The sequence below is a fragment of the Rhincodon typus genome, chromosome 18, assembly GCF_021869965.1.
Source record: "Rhincodon typus isolate 14 chromosome 18, sRhiTyp1.1, whole genome shotgun sequence".
Taxonomy (NCBI): Eukaryota; Metazoa; Chordata; class Chondrichthyes; order Orectolobiformes; family Rhincodontidae; genus Rhincodon; species Rhincodon typus.
This window is the reverse complement of record NC_063349.1, coordinates 12,106,000-12,119,339: the sequence shown is the minus strand read 5'-3', so window position 1 is coordinate 12,119,339 and position 13,340 is coordinate 12,106,000. Positions and strand designations below refer to the sequence as shown.

At 40.9% G+C, this 13,340-nt stretch overlaps 1 protein-coding gene across 1 annotated transcript in view; it reads right to left on the bottom strand.

The window, feature by feature from the left end:
- LOC109929754 (metabotropic glutamate receptor 8) overlaps nt 1–13,340 on the bottom strand; it is a 365,314-nt gene that overhangs the window by 100,980 nt on the left and 250,994 nt on the right. Inside the window, exon 6 of the mRNA XM_020529332.2 lies at nt 9,506–9,706. Coding sequence (XP_020384921.1) covers nt 9,506–9,706 — 201 coding nt within the window. The remainder of the gene's footprint in view (nt 1–9,505; nt 9,707–13,340) is intronic.

Sequence of the window (13,340 nt, the reverse complement as noted above, 5' to 3'; positions counted from 1 at the left end):
TCTCTGATTGAATGGCCTTCTTTTTGCGATCATTTTGTGATCTTATGTTGGATTGTGAGTGTGAGATGACTGCCCAGTAGATCTCAGTTGGATAAAGATTTCAGAAACATTGAAACTAGAAGCAGAAGTAGGCCATTCAGTCCTTTAAGCCTGCTCCACCATTCAATAGGATCATGGATGATCATCCTACTCAGTCTCCTGTTCCCACGTTTGCCCAATACCCTTTGATCCCTTTAGCCCTAAGAGCTATATCTAACTCCTTCTTCACAAACATTCAATGTTTTAACCTCAACTGTTTTCTGAGGCAGGGAATTCCTCAGGGTGACCATTCTCTGGATGAAGAAATTTCTCCTCATCTCAGTCAGAAATGGCCTAGCCAGTATCCTGAGACTATGATCCCAGGTTTTGAACTCCCAGTCAATGAAAACATCCTTCTTGTGTTTACACTGTCCAATCCTGTTAGAAATTTGTGGGTTTCTATAAGATCCCCTTCATTCTTCAAAACTCCAGTGAATATACTCCTAACCAATCCAGTGTCTGTTCTTACTTTAGTCCTGCCATCCCAGGAATCAGTCTGGTTTAGCTTTTTTTTTGTTGTTTTTGTATTTTCTTCTTTTCAAGTTATATTTGAATACATATTTGTTTTAACCTTTTCCCTCATTCCAGATCTCTTCTGTGGCTGATTTTCTTTTGCCTGTCCTTATCGTTTCTCTTGACTTCTCAATTCTCACTCATGCTCCTTAAGACTGCTTGGCCATTCCTAGTAATTGATTCTGACCCAAAGCTGCACTCCCCTGCCTGGATTTTGGCCAGATGGTTTGGCAGCCCATTGCAGCTTGTCAATGCTCCTTGTAGCTTCAATTTGAAAAAATATTAACAAGTTTCATCACGGGCAGATCTAGTCCCACTGTCAGTACCAATGAAGCTAAACTTGGAACTCTTGAACCTGTATAAAACCATCACTAGTCCATGCAAAATAGAGCCAAAAGCAAAGCAACGCAAGGTAAAAATGTACAGTGATGTGAATGGAAATTCCTCTCTCAATCCAAAGTCAGGTCAGCTTTATAAGCACTGATATCATGAAGATTGATAGATTTTAATTCACAGTGTGTTAAGGGTTAGTGAACCCAGGCTGGTAATTAGGATGAAGATACAGTTTAGTCATGATCAAAATGAATGGCAGAACTCACCCAAAGTATTGAATGATGTTCTCCTGTTCTCATGAGTATATCAGGCACCATCATCACATTGAGGAGACCCTCCATCATGTTGTATGATACTATGACTGTGCTAAATAGGCTGGGCATCCATAAGGTGCTGTGGCCCAACAGCCTCATAACCTTTACCTAAACATAATCTGCAACCTCATGGCCTGGCATATCTCACCACTGTAGAGGTGACCAATTAAACGACTCACTGCAGGAGGAGGCTCCATAAATATCTCCATCCTCAATGATGGGAGACCTCAACACGTCAATGCAAAAGACAAGGCTGAAGCATCTGCAACTATTTTCATCCAGAAGTGCTGAGTAGATGATCAATCTCAGCCTCCTTCAGAGGCCCCCAGCATCATAAATATCAGTCTTCAGCCAATTCGATTCACTCCACATGATATCAAGAAAGAGTTGGAGATACTGGATAGTGCAAAGACTATGGGCACTGACAACATTCCAACCATAGTACTGCAGACTTGTGCTCCAGAACTTGCCATTGCCCTAGCCAAGCTCTTCCACGACAGTTACAACATGGGAATCTATTCAACAAGGTGGAAAATTGCCCAGGTATGCCCTGTAAGGAAAACCCAGGAAAAATCCAACCCAGCCAATTACCACCCCATCATTAGTAAAGTGATGGAAGGTGTCATTAACAGTGCTATCAAGCAGCACCTGCTCAGCAATAACTTGCTCAGTGATGCCCAGTTTGGGTTCCGCCAGGGCCACTCAGCTCCTGACCTCAGTACAGCCTCAATTCAAACACGAACAAAAGAGCTGAATTCCAGAGGTGAGGTGAGAGTGACAGCCCTTAACCTCATAGAACATAGAACATTGCAGCACAGGAATGGGTCCTTCAGTATTCAATGTTGTGCTGAACATGACGCCAAATTAAACTAATCCCTTCTGCCTGCTGTTGATCCATATCCCTCCATTCCTTGCATATGTGTGTGCTTATCTAAAAGTCCCTTAAATGCCCTTATTGTATCTGCCTCCACCACCACACCTGGCAGTGCGTTCTGGACTCATACCACTCTCTGTGTAAAAAACAAGCCCCTCATGTTTCCTTTGAACTTTCCTCCTTTCACCTTAAATGTATACCCCTAGCATTAGACATTTCACTTTCTCTGGGAAAGAGATTCTTACCATCAACCTATCGAGGCATCTCATAATTTTATAGACTTCTATCAAGTCTCCTCTCAGCCTCTGCTGCTCAAAAGAAAACAACCCGAGTTTTTCTAGCCTGTCCTCATAGTTCATACCTTCTAATTCAGACAGGATCCTAGTAAACCTCTTCTGCACCCTCTCCAAAGCCTCTACATCCTTCCTTTAAAGTGGCGACCAGAATTAAATGCAATACTCTAAGTGTGTCCGAAGCAAAGTCTTATCAGCTTCAACATGATACCCCAACTCGTATAAAAGCTAGCATGCCATACACCTTCTTTATCACCCTATCTACTTGCGTGGCCACTTTCAGGGAACTATGGACTTGAACCCCAAGATCCTTCTGTACATCAATGCTGTTCAGAGTCCTGCCATTAACTATATACTTTCCCTTAACATTTGATCTCCCAAAGTGCAGCACCTTACACTTACCCAGATTAAACTCCATCTGTCATTTCTCCACTTATATCTGCAACTGATCTCTATCCCACTGTATCCTTTGACAAACTTCTACACTGTCCACAACTCCACCAATCTTTGTATCGTCTGCAAACTTACTAACCGGCCCATCTACGTTTTCATTTAAGTCATTTATATATATATCACAAACAGCAGAGGTCCCAGTACGGATCCCTGCAGAACATCACTAGTCATGGACCTCCAGCCTTAAAAACACCCTTCTACCACTACCCTCTGTCTTCCACGGGCAAGCCAATTCTGAATCCACATGGCCAAGTCACAGTAGATCCCACGCATCTTAGTTTTCTGGATGAGCCTGCCATGAGGGACCTTGTCGAAAACCTTACTAGAACCCATGTAAACAACATCCACTGCTCTACCCTCATCGATCACTTTCATCACCTCCTCAAAAACTTCAATCAAGTTAGGAAGACATGACCTGCCCTGCACAAAGCCTTGCTGACTATCCCTAATTAGGCCTTGCTTTTCCAAATGTGTGTAAATTCAATTCCTAAGAACGCTCTCCAATAGATTCCCAACCACCGACGTGAGACTCTCCAGTCTATCCTTTCCTGGAATCACCCTATTTCCCTTCTTGAACAGAGGCTACTCGCCAGTCCTCCAAGACCTCTCCAGTAGTGAGTGTGAGATATTGTATATAAGTCTCTTACCAACTCACTCACAAGTGCTCTATATTTACGAATACTGCATTCTCATTCATTCATAACACCTTTACAACTCACTAGCCAGCGCACAATGTTTACTATACCGCGTTTCATTCATTCATTCATTCATAAAACTGTGTTTATGTAGTATATATTACAAGATAGAGTAAATTAAAACATCCTTTCCAACCCATTACTGTTTCTTTACACCTTCAATCCTTATCGGCCCCATGCTGCAAGCAGTGTTTAGACCTGTTTCTATGTCAAAGGCTACGCCCGAATAAGTGTTAATATTGTAACCTATTCAGAACAATGCCATTCCTGCCATCGTGTCTCCATGACTCACCCAAAACTATGGAAAGATTATAACACTAATCAGCCCCTTAGCAACTGTCTCTTGGACTTGAATAGGTTGCAGAACTTCAAACAAGTTTTCTCTGTTAGCATGTACCTGTTCAATACATATTAAATAGGACCACTATCCCCCTTTTAAGAAGGTTACTATCAAAACAACGCTTCCATGAAGCTGCATGAATGAATGAGGAAAGAACTGTCAAACTGATAATAGTAAATAAAATCTCACAACCCAGCTGCGGTAATTAACTTAATATCCTCTACACTTCTTTTAAGTATATGCATAATTTCCAACTTATTTAGCTCATACAAGTCTAGTATTTTTATGAACACTTACTAACTTAAAAGATAAAAGGACTAACACCTTGTAATTATGCAAGCAGACCAGACAGACACTCTAATCCTGTCAGGAGTAACAGCCAGCATTTAGCAAATGTTTACCTGCTTCCCCAGGACAGATGTCACGCAAACTTCTGTGTACAATATATACAATTATGTAACACCATTGTGCTAGAATTTTAATGTATGTAAGAACTGTGTATAAAGAGGCTACCGTACAAACTGTTCTTGGGATTCCATCGCTACATCAAACTGTGCTACTGTGGATGCTGAATAAAGAAGCTATTTTCACCACTCACCAATTTCAGCTGTTATTTGAACATGATCCCACAATAGTGAGGATACAAAGACATTGGTCAAGGCCCCAGCCACCCCTTCTCTTGCCCCTTTCAATACCCTGGGATAGATACCATCAGGCCCTGGGGACTTACCCACCCTAATGCTCTTCAAGAGATCCAACACCACTTCTTTCTTGACCTCAAAATGCCCTAGTATATTAGCATGGTCTACACAAATCTCACTATCCTTCACATCCTTCTCCTGGGTGAATACTGATGCAAAGTACACATTTAAGATCTCACTCACATCCTCTTCCTCCAAGCACAAATTCCCTCTTTTATCCTTTGTGGTCCTACCTTCTCCCTAGTTATCCTCTTGTTTTTAATGTATGTATAGAATGCCTTGGGATTCTCTTTAACCATACTTGCCAAGGATATTTCATGACCTCTCTTGCTCTCCTAATTCCCTGCTTCAGTACTTTCATGCTTTCCTTACATTCCTCATGTAACCTGTCCAATTTTAGCTTCCTAAACCTTACATGTAATTCTTCTTTCCTTTTGACTAAATTCACAACCTCTCTCATTATCCAAGGGTCCATTACCTTGCCATCCTTGTCGGTCCTCCTGCTGGAACATGCCAGTCTTGAACTCTCATCAGCAGGTCTTTAAATAGTTCCGACATGTCTTGCCCAAGAACAGCCCTCCCAGTTAACACTCCCTAGTGCCCGCCTAATACTGATCTAATTTGCCCTCCCCTAATTTAGTACCTTCCCACAAGATCCTGACTTATCCTTGTTCATAGCTAGCTTAAAACTTAAGGAGTTGTGATCACTGTTTCCAAAATGCTCTCCCACTGAAAGGTCAGTCACCTGGCCAGGCTCATTAGCCAATACAAGGTGCAGTATGGCTCCTTCTCGAGTTGGACTATCCATATACTGTTTCAAGAAACCCTCTTGGATACACTTAACAAATTCTGTCCCATCTATTTTTCTTGCTCTAAGGAAGTCCCAGTCAATATTGGGGAAATTAAAGTCACCCACTATGGCAACACTGTTTTTATTGCACCTTTCCATAATCTGCCTACATATTTGTTCCTGAATCTCTCGGTTGCAGTCGGGGGGGCGTTGCTATTGCCAATAAGAGAAAATCTTACCATTGCCCTTTGACATTCAATTATATAGCCATTGCTGAATTCTCTACTATCAACATCCTGGGGGTTATGATTAACTGGAAACTCACCTGGACTCGCCTTAGAAATACTGTGGATACAAGAGCAGGTCAAAGGCTAGCAATTCCGCAGTGAGTAAATCACTTCCTCTCTCCCCAAAGCCTGTCCAAAACCCACAAAGCTCAAGTCAGGATTATGATGGAACACTCCCCATTTGCCAAGATAAGTGCAGCTTCAGCAACACTCAAGAAGGTAGTCTGCTTGATTGGGACCATGTCACAAACATTCACTCTCTCCATCATTAAAATTGAATAGCAGCAGTGTGTACCACCTACAAGAGGCACTATAGAAATTCATCAAAGCTCCTTAGACAATATCTTTCAAACCTACAATTATTATCACCCAGAAAGATAAGGGTAGTAGATGCATGGGACCACCACAAGCTGCAGGTTCCACTCTAAGCCACTCGCAGTCCTGATTTGGAAACATATCGCTTTTTTAATTCATTCAAGGCTGTGGGTATCACTGACTGAGCCAGCATTTATTGCCCTTGCCTTTGTGAAGCTGGTGGTGAGCTGCCTCTATTTGTTTTATTCAGACCCACAATGTCATTAGGGAGGCAGTTCCAGGATTTTGGCCCCAGTGACACCAAAGGAACTGCAATATATTCCCAAGTCAGGATTCATTCAGTTCAAGAAGGCAGCTCACCCCCACCTTCTCAATGGCAATTGGAGACGGGCAATAATTGTTGGCCCAGCTTCTGATGACCAAATCCTATGAACGAATAAAAAAAAGATTGGCATGGATCTTGGCTTAAGGTCAGGCAACAGCTTTACTGCAGAATAAGAAATCGTGTGCTTAAAGATAAATTCTCAGAAGCAGTTTATTTTCTTTCTGATGCAACAAACCTTGCACAAATTCAAGATCCTGTAACAGTTTCCATTTGTAGCTGAGAGAAAATATTAATTTGGGCTTTGCTTCTGTCTTCTTAACATATTCATATCCAAATCCGACATGCTTTCAAAAGAAAGGTTATTGTTTCAAACTATGTTGAAGTTATCAGGAATGCTTGAGGCACCAAGGTTTCAGTAAATTTAACAGAATCAATTTTGTCAACATATGATAAAATCACATTACAAAACATTCCAAGTGTTGCTGTTGCAATAATGTGTACTTAAGTGGAACAATTCTGAGTGTGAGACTTTGAGTACCCAGTCAATTTCATGCCGGGACTATCAACTTATATCCAAAATATTAAATGTGCATCCTGTGAGTTACAGGGCATAACCTGTCCATATTTAACCTAACTTTGCCTGCTCCAAGTTAGAACTTGAAGGAAGCACAATCATTCTTTTAGGAAAACTGATTCAACAACATAAACAATGGTTATTGAAAAAGGTGTAAAAATTGTCAGCGTAAATACTTTAAGGGATCCAGTGTTCCCATGGGAATAAAGATGAGCCACGATGGTGTTCAAGTCCAAAGGAAACTCAATTGGTCACAGGTTCTACTACTCTTCCTGTTTCTTATCCTCTTACTCGGGAGGAATTCAATGTGATAATCAAATGCTTTGGGAAAGGGGGAGCTGAAGACATTTTCAGTCTTAATGTTATTTCACCGTCACTGAGCAATGTCAACTTATGCGAGTTATTCACTCGGAGAGGCAATGGCCTGGTGGTATTATCGCCGGACTGTTACTACAGAGACCCGTCTGGGGACCCGGGCTTGAATCCCGCCATGGTAGCTGGAGGAATTTGAACTCAATAAAAACAATCTGGAATTAAGAATCCAATGAAGACCATGAATCCACTGTCGATTGTCGGAAAAACTCATCTGGTTCACTAATGTCCTTTAGGGAAGGAAACTGCCGTCCTTACCTGGTCTGGCCTACATGTGACTCCAGACCCACAACAATGTGGTTGACTCTGAACTGCCCTCTGGGCAATTAGGGATGTGCAATAAATGCTGCCCAGCCAGCAATCCCGTTAATGAATAAAATAAACCACATGAGTAGGACTGGTCTCCCTGCTATAGGAAGGATGTTGTGAAACTTGAAAGGGTTTGGAAAAGATTTACAATGATGTTGCCGGGGTGGAAGGGTTTGTGCTATAGAGAGAGGCTGAACAGACTGGGGCTATTTTCCCCAGAGCGTCAGAGGCTGAGGGGTGACCTTATAGAGGTTTATAAAATAGGGCAATGTGTTTTCCCCAGGGGTGGAGAAGTCCAAAACTAGAGGGCATAGGTTTAAGGTGAGAAGGGAAAGATATAAAAGGGACCTAAGGGGCAACTTTTTCTTGCAGAGGGTGGTGCGTGTATGGAATGAGCTGCCAGGGAAAGCGGTGGAGGCTGGTTCAATTACAACTATTAAAAGGCATCTAGATGGGTGTATGAATATGAAGTATATGGGCCAAATGCAGGCAAATGGGACTAGAATAATTTAGGATATTTGGTCAGCATGGACAAGTTGAATCAAAGGGTCTGTGTCCATGCTGTACAGCTCTATGACCATGACTCTATGACTGTCAACAGCAGAGACAAGATAAAAAGGGCCCTCAAATCAAGGATATTATCCACCATTTGTCTTAACCATTTTCAATTATGTCAACTGGGCGGCATGGTGGCACAGTGGTTAGCACTGCTACCTCACAGCGCCAGGGACCCGGGTTCGATTCCAGCCTCGGGCGACTGTCTGTGTGGAGTTTGCACATTCTCCCTGTGTCTGCGTGGGTTTGCTCCGGTTTCCTCCCACAGTCCAAAGATGTGCAGGTTAGGTGGATTGGCCATATTTGCTAAATTGCCCATAGTGTTCAGGGAGGTATAGATTAGGTGGGTTATAGGGGGATGGGTCTGGGCAGGATGCTCTGAGGTTCAGTGTGGACTTGTTGGGCCGAAGGGTCTGTTTCCACACTGTAGGGATTCTATGAACTCTAAAATGAATTAAATTGAGTAAAATTCTAGAACTTGGTAGGACAGTTAAGAGTAATGTGACATTATATCTCAATTCCAGATTCCTAATAAAGAGTAAAATCTCATAATTAGCCCCAGTGGAATGTGGATCTAAATTCACTGCACCACAACGACTGATAAAATTAGAAGCCTTTAATCACACAGCTAAAGGCCAATAAATGTCTGATCCTCAGCAGGTAGTTCATGGTAGTAATAAGAACTACAGTGATAATTGTACTATTGAAGATAAGAACATGTAGATGGATGGTACAATATTAAGTGAATAGTTATTTAAGTGTGTCTCAGGAGTAGTGGGAGTTGCGTAAAGTCAGGAGATAGACACGTGCAATGTTTCACTCTGTGAATAAATCTCTTGCTGATATCCACAACAATGGGCAATTGAGCATGTGCACTAATCCAGTAAGGGGCATGTGCACATCTCCAGTTAGTACATCATCACGTGAAATGTTTGTGTGCTTTTGAAGTGGGGTACAGCAGCAGAGATTCAGGGCCTGGGAGGAGGGAACAGTGGGTGGAGAGAGAGAATTGGGTAGTGAGATTGATTTGGAGAGGGAGAGAGGATCAGGGAGAGTGAGGATCTGGTGGAGGGAGAGAATTGGTGGGGAAAGAGCCACCCCCTCATCTTGTGTCCCAACCACACCCCCTCTCCTGGGTCCCAAATCCCACCCCCAAGATCCCAGGCCACGTCCTCCAAAACTATTTAAATGGGGTTGCAAAATGTAAGGCAATGCTTTCCCTGGTGTCAGCAAATGCAGCCTAAATATATTCCATGTAAACACTAGTTCCTCCTTTCACCAACTGGCTTTCCAGATTATAACACATAACAATAAAAACATGTTTCCAAATGCAAGCAGGAAAACAAAACTGTGTTTTGGTAGAGCAATAAGTGAATACACTTACCAGTGAAGTTCACAGCTCGAATATACCGCAGCAACTCTTTGCCATCCACAGAGCTCATTGTGGGGCAGAGACCAACATAACCAGGGCACAGTTCTTTATGCATATTGTGTAATGCGTGTGCCATTGAGTACACAGCATCGATGACAAACTGCACTTTTCCTTCCTGCTCATACGATGAATCCCTTCCAATTCTTTCCAATCCTATAAATAAAATGAATGGATTTGGCGTTAAAGAATCTTTGTTTAAAAAATACTTTATCAGTGCTCAATGAATGCAAAGTTGCTTATGGCATTCAATAATTCAAGTTGAGCTTGATGCTTCACTTCAAACAGCTTCTCTCCATTGCTGCCTCATTCCAGCAGATCATTGTTCATTTTCCTTCACCTTACCACAAAACAAATGCTACTCACTCTCCATGTGTGCCTTTTATCATTGATATTCTGAATACAAGCAAGATCCTCAATGCCTCAGGAACTAGTAACTCAAGTCAGTATTAAATTGGACAGTGTTCAGCTGGTGCTGCACTATGCTTCCATGTATGTCGGGCATTAACGAGAAATTACTACATTTAACATCTAACTGAACAGAATTGCAAGGTGGCAGTATATCTCTGTACAAAAAGATTAGTTTCAATATTACATGTGAAAAATGTTTATTGGTCAGTTTCATCATGTTAAAAGGCTTTAAGATTTCTATACACAAAACTGCAAATAGGCAACTGCAATATGCTACAACAGCTGGTTTGCCAAATGTTGCTAATTCCACAGTGAAATAGATTATCTAATGGAAACAGAGAGTGTGCCTGCACATTGTTGATCACCTATAAGAAATCTTACAGTTTCTCTAAAGGTTGGCACAATGTACCAGAGAGACCCTACATCAAAACCATCAGCTGTGACTGAGAAGGTGCAAAACAAGCTAGGCAAATTTTTTGAATGCTTCAGCAAGGAGTAACTTAATATCAGGCATACTGAAGATAATTTAAAATGCTGTGAACCAGATCCAAATTTTCTGTTCAGCATTGTTCTCACAAATACTCACTTTAATATAACGTTGGGATGAGCGATCAAATTTCAGCCTCAGTTCATAAATAATAAATGCTAACGATTTGGGAGGCTGAATGTTGGAAGTTCTGCATTTTTGAAGAACATTCAATAATTCAAAAGCTAGTGAAGTCCATGTTAACAATCATCTGAAGTGATAAAGGGTCTCTGATTCAGAGAGTTTCCCGTCATTGACACCAATGGCTGATTACATCGCATTTCTTACTTCATTCATTGGAAATTCATCGATTTTCCTAATACTATGAGGATCACATTTTGTCAATTTCTAGGGAGACAAAACCATATGCCATGCAATTCTTGGAATGCCAAATACAGATGCCAAATCACTGAATGTAGTCATGAAAGAGACGGAAATATATTTTTAGATTTTTATATTTTAAAGGCATCAAATGATATGAGAGAAAATGTGAGAATATGGGATTGGGATGGATGATCAGTCATGATCATACTGAATAGTTTTTGAAGAGCCAAACAGCCGATTCCCGTTCCTAGTTTCTATGTTTGTAGAAAGTTCAGGGGTACAGCTTGAAATGTTACTGAAGCTTGTAAATTTGAGACATTATTTTGTCTTTGCTTTCAGAGGATTATTTCATTACCCTCAGAAATGCAACGGCAATTCCTCTGTAAATCATACACCATATCATGTTGAATGTTTCTCATCATCTATTCAGGATCAAGAAGCCAATATCCTACCATGTACATCTATCAGACCTGTCTTCACCAGATGTGCAATAATTTCTGGCCTTGCTAGTGATGCCAAGGGTGTGAAGAAAATGCTGCTTTGTTCTTTATTCAGAAATTAAAAGCCAATTTGCTGCAAAATTAGGACTTAATTGGCTCCAACAATTGCTTCCTTCCTTGGTACAACACCGATGAAGTCAGTGATCTACAAAAGTTTGTTCTCATTGCATTATGATATATAAACAAATCCACATCAAATCTTGGAACAAGATAAAGGAAAACATTTTCTTATTGTTACAAAGAACAGTAAATTATTTTTTCTCATACATTGTCAGGAGGTTAAGATCTTTATGAAATAACAATGGAGATATACCTCTATTGGATGCATTAAGTGCTTTGTGCTTTTTATTTTTCGTTAGCAATGATATCAGATCAAAGCAGATAATTGAATTTCCATATTAATGTCAACACATACTGTTTTACAGTATAAATTAATGAAATTTGAACAGATTAATGGAAAATCATTCGTAATATTTATTATCCATTAGTTTTCGTTGAAGTGATATGAAAGATGACTTGTGCATATTTCAGCATTGTACAACTTGGTCAGAGGAAATAATTATGCTCTGTATTCCATTTTTTTTTAATTGTCCAAGAATTGCTAGGTAACCTGCCCCGAATTTTTTTTGTCAGAACTAATGAAAATATTTTCGCATAAAGCGGGAATTCAATTCCTTAAATCTTTGCCCATTCTAGCTCCATAACAGGAACTGAAAATCTTATAAAGCAGCAATCAGGTGCGTGCATGGAAGATATGCTAACTGCTTTCATCTTACTAATCAAATACTAAGTATGACTAATTGCTAAGATGACTATGAATTCTTCTCCTAAGTAAACCAGAAAAGCAATTTTTGTAAAGTTAAAGCCAGTTGCTAAATCTAGGTCAGCCCTTTAATATTTGCATGAATAGAGGTAAATGAAGTCATCAATGCGGGAAAGATGTTAAAAGCTATTAGCACTTGATTGTGGCAGATTTTACATCAAATGCCCCTTTCTCGTTTTGATTTATATTGAGTAACATCCCAGAGGACAAAGCTTTTGAGTTCCTCGTAAACACTGTTATGACAGTAAAAAAACATATTCATTCAGTATTGCAGTGACATTAATGCCCCTTGGGTGGCATCTGTCCCTCGTCAAAAAATATTTTTTTTGACAACCAGAATTTGTCTTTCAAATTCTGTTTTGAAGCCCAGGCACTAAATGTATTTTGTTTCCTCAAATGACTATCACTTACATATTAAATTTGCTGTATGGAGCACACAGTACACATTGTAAATGTCTGCAATCCCTGTTACTCTTGAAGGTAGTATTGTGCTCAATCCCAATGTTAAAAGTGCCACTCTAGGAGAAATGCAACAACTTCCAAATTCTCATTAAACTATTTCATCTTGTGATTGCACAATGTGATTCCCAGTTCCTAGAAATTACTCAAAATGTCTCCCGATTTATTTTTCATTATGCATTTTTCTCATCAGTAACTTAAATTTCCAATGTACATAATTACATTTTACTAAAATAAAAAGAGCTCGAATTTCATTCTTTGTTTTAAGACAAACAAATTTGCCAACTGAGACAACAAGGTGCAGGGCTGGATGAACACAGCAGGCCAAGCAGCATCATAGGAGCAGAAAGGCTGACGTTTCGGGCCTGGACCCTTCGTCAGAAAAGGGGGAGGGGAAGGGGGTTCTGAAATAAATAGGGACAGAATGGGAGGTGGATAGAAGATGGATAGAGGAGAGGATAGGTGGAGAGGAAACAAACAGGTCGAAGAGGCGGGGATGGAGCCAGTAAAGGTGAGTGTAGGTGGGGAGTTAGGGAGGGGATAGGTCAGTCCAGGGAGGACGGACAGGTCAAGGGGGCGGGATGAGGTTAGTAGGTAGGAGATGGGGGTGGGGCTTGAGGTGGGAGGAGGGGATAGGTGGGAGGAAGGACAGGTTAGGGAGGCGGGGACGAGCTGGACTGGTTTTGGGATGCGGTAGGGAGAGGGGAGATTTTGAAACTTGTGAAATCCACATTGATACCATTGGGC